This window comes from Diuraphis noxia, unplaced genomic scaffold (assembly GCF_037042655.1).
Source record: "Diuraphis noxia isolate RWA-SAM2 unplaced genomic scaffold, SU_Dnox_SAM2 contig0001, whole genome shotgun sequence".
Classification (NCBI taxonomy): Eukaryota; Metazoa; Arthropoda; class Insecta; order Hemiptera; family Aphididae; genus Diuraphis; species Diuraphis noxia.
Window position 1 is genome coordinate 48,572,922 of NW_028301711.1, and position 7,513 is coordinate 48,580,434.

The following is a 7,513-nucleotide window of genomic DNA, read 5'->3' on the forward strand; positions in this document are numbered from 1 at the left end:
ACCAAAATATGCTCATCAAATCTGTCGTTTCCCTCGTATAAACGTACAATATTAACTTCTTCACTCTCAGTCATATGCAATGATTTATCATTGAATTCAAATATAACAAGTAGGTAAAAATTACATTCTCAAAAACTGCTATATAGAGCAGAGCGGGGAATCCAATTACCCACCTATTTTTATATTATTGCACCAAGAAATTTAGTATATTATAGTATATTTCATAAAATAAAAAATTTTAAATTATAATGATGTTTAAAAATATATTTTTCTGCAGTATAGGACCTTATATACACACTTTTTTTTACAGTCTAGAAACTTCCAAATGTACCTTTTTCTATTGAGTCGGAAATGATATATATAAATATATATATATATATATAAATATATATATATATATAAATATGTATATATATTTTACCTGCTATGTCGTTCATAGGTACGTACATTTGCCCATTGTACTTATTGTGTTTCTTGCACTACAGTGAGGGTAGGTAGGTAGGTACCTTGACCAGCGTATAGGTAGCGTCAAGTGTTCATATATATATGTATAATACAATAACATTTCGATGCTCAACTGGTGGTAGGAACCAACACCATTACTGTTGCCACCACCGTCGTGTAACGCAGAATTCAGATCGTCATTCGTATGCTAACAGTGCTATTTAATTTAAAATTGTTCTCGGCACTAGCAGACTTGGTCGAGATAGGCTGTATTTTTTTCCATAATTTTAACATAATATTCATATCTCATTAAATCTACATTACACGATGAAATATACGGCATTTACAATCGTCACGCTTGCCATCATCTCATCGATTGTGGCATTGACAAATAATGGTTACGAAGAACGGCCGTGGTCGACAGAAGATATTGAAAACCACAAAAATAGTGAGTAAATAGCATTATGTATTATTTTTAAAACACACATGTTACTTATGAATAATTACAATGTATCATTCAGATGTTTGAGAAATCTGTATTATGTTTAAAATGTATATTTATTGTTTTACGTCTCTAAATATTTGATATGTGTTATATACTTCGAATTTAAGTTTTATTTTTTATTTTCAAGTTTTTAATCATTCTATAGATTAGTCATACAATATAAATAAATCGTTGAAAAAGTGATAAAATCACCGAGTCTACCTGTTATAAATATAAAAATTAAGTGACCCAATTACCGTTACCTTTTGGAAAAAAAGGTTAATATTGTGAGGTAATTATCGGATTCCCCTTCTAAGCATCCTCACATGGGACTGATAATAGTAGAATCGGTATCGGTGGCAGACCGTCACACGAAGGAATGCACAGAATTTTGGTGGTCCTCATAATAACATTTAGAATAGAATATTTATTATTTTTAATATTACAAACACCAAACAGTATAATTTACCTAATAGTGTAATAAGGTACTAATTGTCTTCTTGTGTTTTTTTAGTAATGGATAGTCTCAATGGTCGTGTATGTCCTCCATTTGGAAAAAAGGCGAAATTCGAGGTAGAGACTATACAAACGAAGTCGCCGATGTACGGATGTGCCTATATGGCAAACAAAACTCAACAAAGCGCTGTTCCGTTGTTACATTTGTGGTTGGAGCGTCCCGAACCAACAAATATACATGGCCATTGCAGAAACATGACTAGTACGTATAACGAACTACTACAACTGTAACATAATAATTGTGGTCGGGGGGGTGGTAAGGTGGGTTGCGTGGGTGGGTATTGGACTCGTGCTTTTTAAAATTTGCGGTCACCAAACTCTGCATAAAACTCAAATAAAATTAATTACAATAGTATTAATTTTCGTTATTCTACAGCATATTGTATGTTTATATAATAACATTATCAGATTGACTTGCGCTTTGCACACATATTTCTTTATTTTAAAAGGATATTAAGTACCTACTTTATTGGGGAGTATAATATAAATGTATTTTAATATTATATTGAATATTAATGTACTATAATTAATGCTATACCTAGTATTTTTTGCCAAGCAATATCTTTAATCATACTCATGAATATTTCATCTAATTGTTTCTATCAGATATGGACCACTTTACTTTTGAGTGCTTGGCAAACATTAAACAACCCAACATGGACGAAGTTAAATTGGGTTTTAAGTACATATCACTACTGGAACATACTAATGCAGAAAATATGCAGAGTCAACCATCCAAACCACGATCCCACAGATGTGCCGTGAGTATATTACACGTTATTTTATATTATATTATATTATTCTATATATTCTTTATAATGTAGACGAATTCATGCAATCAATCTGATTATTTGAATGGTAATTTGTGTGTGTGTGTGTGTGTGGGGGGGGGGGGGGTTGTAGTGAGTATGTGGTTGAAGAACATTCTTATGTACACGCATGAAATATTAACTATTATGGATTTAAAATTTTTAAGTGGGTGGTTGGTAGAATAATACTTATTATTTGTGTAATTGATCATTGTATACTAATTCTATTTTCAGGGAAAATTTTATTTTAATAATTCAAAACTAATAAAAGTTCTTACTTGTAATTATTATATGCGATAACTAAACCACCACATACCTCTCTTTAAATAATTGAACTTCTTATTTTCCATACCTAGTCAAACCATTTGAGATTTAAAGCCCTCGTATTGTATATGTATACAATCCCAAATGTTTTTAAACGGTTTGACGATTTATATTTCATATATATTTATTATCAGTGGCATAATTACGGAGGTGCACGACAGTGCACTTGGACCCCCTGGTATTATGTTGAAGATTAAAAGATATACTTTTGTGCCAGCATATACTGAACTTTATACCTCTTTAAATACAATATCATCTATATTTCATTGATTTGTTGAATTTTTTTTAAACTTATTTAAGAATGTTGTTATCACTTTAATTAATTTTATAAATATTAATTTATAAAATATTTATTATATAAATATTATATTTTTATATGCATAATGTATCATAGTACAGATACAGCTCATATAGTATTTAAAATATAGGTACCTACAGATTTTTATCTTTGTTTATGTTATATTGTTATCAAATATAAAAAGATACCTATTTAGTACATGCGAGCAATGCAATTAGCTTTAAATATGAGTAATATGACTTACCTAATTTATAATTATTGATAACAATTTTACACCTGCTGAAATTTAATGGAATTACGCCAATTTTTTTTACACCGAGTAAATATAATACATTGTGTTAACCATAGTAACCATAGTATCTAATAAACATTCACCATCACCAACTATTCCGGGGAAAGCCCCATTATAATTACAATATTCATCAGCAGTGTTTCTAATTGTTGTCCTTCGTGCTGCCGTATTTACACTAATATCACTCCTGTGTCGTGTATTAACTTTAATCTTATTGTAAAATCTGAAGGTCTAAAAAACAGTGACCTCGACATTTGTGGTTGTAGATTGGGGAGGGGGGATTCAGTGTACCTATATTTACATACACATAATTTATAGTTGATTTAATTTATTTCTCTCTATCTGTATTTTTCCTTTCTGTCCACAGTTGTACGATGTGAGGGACGTGGACGACAAGATGCTCAGAATAATCCGAATAGTGATTAGCAAGCCAGTGGTAGCAGCAGGTACATTCAACAAAACCCTGTGCAAAGGGCTCTCAGAGCTTTTAGATCGGGATGAGCTGCCATTCGTCCACGAGGGATCTCGATATTGGCCTGACGGATCGATGTACCTATATTTATTAGGAAGAAAGGCAAAAATCTTTTACACTAATCCAACTACTACCACCTATCGTCCATAAATATGTGTATAGGTACCTTTACATCATTACATTATGAAAACATACATGTAATTTAATTTATAATTAAAACACATTTATGTATACTTACCTACATATATTTTAAAATATACAATAAAAAGTTCATCAATAATTCCATTTGTATTGTATTTGTTTTTTTTTTTTTTTATATTGATGGGTATTTGAATGAGAACAATTTTCATATACTTTTAAACATCATCAGTAAAGTTACCATAGTTAAGCTTGTTCATAATTTTTATAATACTTAGGAATAGAGAAAAAATATTAAACATAATATAAATTTATATTACTTAAGAGTTCGCCGGCTAGTACTTGTATTAAAATATATTATTCTTCACTAAAAAGTATTAACGGCGATCTATCGTTTGTTGTGGTATCGTTTAAACGAATTATTTATTATGATCTATAAATCATAACGACGTAATTTGTCTTTAAAATATTTACGTATAATCATACCAAAAGTAATTATAAGTACATATAACTATACAAATTTATAACATTACTTACACAATACACATTTAAACAAAAAGGTAAATTAACGGGTGAAGTCGATTAATTCGAAATTCAAAAAGCTGCAGTCACTTAACATACTACTTAACGTATATATTATAAAAAAAAAATAATAAAGTTAATTTCTGTATGACGAAATACATCTTTAAAATACATATTATATTGTATATATTGTTTTTATATAAATAATAATTTCAATTTTATATAGGTAGTTATTATAATTCATGACTTTTTTTAAAAATATATATAATTTCTATAACGATAGTTCATCAAAATGAGAAATTAGTACCTATAGTATATTATGTTTATTGTTATATATTTAACGGACTTACTTTATCCCGGACTTTTTTACCGTGATTTCTATTATATATGTACATCAATATTTTATAATACTATAATTTTGTTAAATCCGGAGTTGTCCCTAGACAATAAGTCTTGGTGGGAGAGCTTTTTTCAATAATAAAAATGTATTACTCCACTCGAATTATTATCATTATTATATATTAGGTACAGTTTTCGCCACATATAGTGATTACCTTCGTTCAAAAGTACAGCTACTTGATCACTATAACCGGAAATCACTAAAAGCGGCGACTGGAGAAACATGTATAAAATAATGTAAAAATATTTAAATATTAAAATTATATTTATTTAGTATTATCATTTTTTTATTTTTAATAATCTAAATATTTTTATTTTTTATACTATACATACATATGGTATACTGAACAACGAACGAAAACAAACTGCGTATAAAGTGTAAAATATTGGTGCTTGTCAGAACAAAAACGGTTTCAAACATGTACGAATATAGGTATGTTATTATGAAGTATATATCGCTCATTACGTGGATTACATAAGAAAAGATAAGCTTGATTAAAGTCATGATTTAGATAATGGGTTGTCATTCGTAATAGTTTTTCCTGCACACAAAAAGAGGTAATATTATTTTAAATTATATTTATATTTTATATTTCTGATCACAATAACCGAAAACCTGAACACTGTATGCGACAAAAAATGCTCTTATAACGGCTGTTTGTTCCGTTCCTGTCATTTTTGATCACTATAAATGGCTGATTCTTATAACCAGTGAACACTAAGCGGCGACCACTGTATATACTTCTCATACGCATACGAGATAGGGATATATAGGGATACATGTTCAGTTCCTATTTATAACTATTAACTCTTCATCAATACATCATATCAAAAAACATTTTTAGGTATTAGTTAGCATTAGCAACAGTAGGTATACGCGGTTAGGTAAATTAATAATTTACAACTTACAATTTTATAAGTGTTTAATTTTTAATAGTAAATAATATATATGTTGAGTGTATCAAATGAAAATACCATTTTTAAATTCAATTCTCCTTTGTTTTGTGTGGACGTGGACCACATAACTAACTTACATCATCTGCAGGCGCGGTTTTAAATTAAATATTATCGTGGTCCGTGGGGAGGGGGGGATTTTATTTTTGGACATAATATAATACATACTATTTAATAATTCTATTATATTATAATATTAGGTACCATATAAAATATTTCTTAACACTGTAAAGAAATACACTTTTAACTACAAATATAAAAAAACGTTGGTAGGTACATTGAAAAAAAAACTCTTTATTAAATATAAAAAAAACAAATCAAAAAATATTAAATATGAAATAAAAATAAAAACTAGAGAACAAAATCTAATTTTCTGTTGGTTTTTGAAAACATAATGGCATTATTCATGTCTAGGTACATCAATATTATATTTCTTCATAGTTCATGACTGTTTTTTAAAATATATATAATTTTGATTAGGATATGTAACGTCCTGTTTATATTAACGAGGTCTCCGGGACTTGACGTCGGTGTGTGGAATCAAGGTTACCTTATGTGAAGCAAAGTACTCAACCTATTTATACATATATGTGTAACTGTTATTAAATATTTATGTATTATTATTACTACAACATCGAGTCTTATAAATTATAATATATCAAACATCAATAATAATATGTATGTTAGGCATACCTATAAATTATAACCGAGAGTTACCGATCGGGCCATGGTGTGTCTTGGGTGTCGGTATCCAATGTGGGTTGAGGTGGTCGTCCGCGGGTCTTATTTGGGTTGTTGTTCAACTATCGACTTCTGACTCTAGCCTGTCTCTCTATCCACCATCGACTCTACTCGTCCATCGACCCTACTAGTCAGCCGTCCCGGTCGGTTATTAACACGACGTGTGCTAAACGTCGCGTCAGCATAATATATATTGCATACATATGTACACCTTGGTATTATTAACACTCAGCATATTAGCCATGCTTAACGTACAGATTAATGTATGATGTCGATGATGACAATCGTTACAGATAGTTCATCAAGATGAGAAACTACTATAATAGTATATTACGTTTATTGTTATACCTATATTTAATGGTCTTATTCTATCCCGGACTTTTTTTACTGTGATTTATATTATCTATTATGCATATCAATATCTTATAATACTATAATTTTGTTAAATCTCAGGTGTTTACTTTTTTGAGTGATTAATTATTATTTTTATAATTACTCTCTAAATTTTTTAAAGACACTCTTCTGCTTTTCAATGAACGTTTTTCCTAAATATTTTACTAGACGAGGACTATGATTGTGATGAAAAAATTTACCTATTGTTATATATTGCGAATAAATTTAATAATCATCAATAACGGCCGGATTGACTGCATTGTCTATTCGGTAAAGTTATCGCCTCCTCGACATACCATTCATTCTATTTTATTTATATAATTATCTAAGATATATCGAGAAATAACTTAAGAAATCAAATAGTACAGTACAATCAACAGTATATTTTACTGTAGTTATGATAATATGATATTTATGGCTACCTCTATTGATAAACTATAATTATCAATACAATAATGCAATTTGTCAATATGCAGCATAGAGTAATACTCTATACTATTACTCTAAGTTACAATACCGACCAACACGCCCCCTCCCACATTTAGCATGCATATATATATTATATATATCTTTACCATTTAATTTAGGTATATTATATTAAATTACTATAAAAATATATTAATATATTATATTATTACAGATTCAAATTAAATTTTCCGTAGGAAGGTAGGTAAGTATCAGTAAAAATACATTTTTAAAATGGTCTATAAACTAATAAACTAAAAGC

The 7,513-nt window shown here is 29.0% G+C and overlaps 1 protein-coding gene across 1 annotated transcript; it reads left to right on the plus strand.

Annotated features, from left to right (window-relative positions):
- The first annotated feature begins 771 nt into the window (after positions 1-771).
- Positions 772-3,789, plus strand: LOC149060831 (uncharacterized). The gene is made up of 4 exons (XM_089230753.1): positions 772-892; positions 1,443-1,646; positions 2,051-2,205; positions 3,535-3,789. The coding sequence occupies exons 1-4, from the start codon at positions 772-774 to the stop codon at positions 3,787-3,789; spliced, it is 735 nt and encodes a 244-aa protein (XP_089086879.1).
- The last annotated feature ends 3,724 nt before the right edge of the window (positions 3,790-7,513 follow it).

Coding starts and splice junctions, on each gene's coding strand:
- LOC149060831 (XM_089230753.1), top strand. CDS start 772: ATGAAATATACGGCATTTACAATCGTCACGCTTGCCATCATCTCATCG. Junction 1,647..2,050: donor CCATTGCAGAAACATGACTA/GTACGTATAACG, acceptor TGTTTCTATCAG/ATATGGACCACTTTACTTTT. Junction 2,206..3,534: donor CACGATCCCACAGATGTGCC/GTGAGTATATTA, acceptor TTCTGTCCACAG/TTGTACGATGTGAGGGACGT.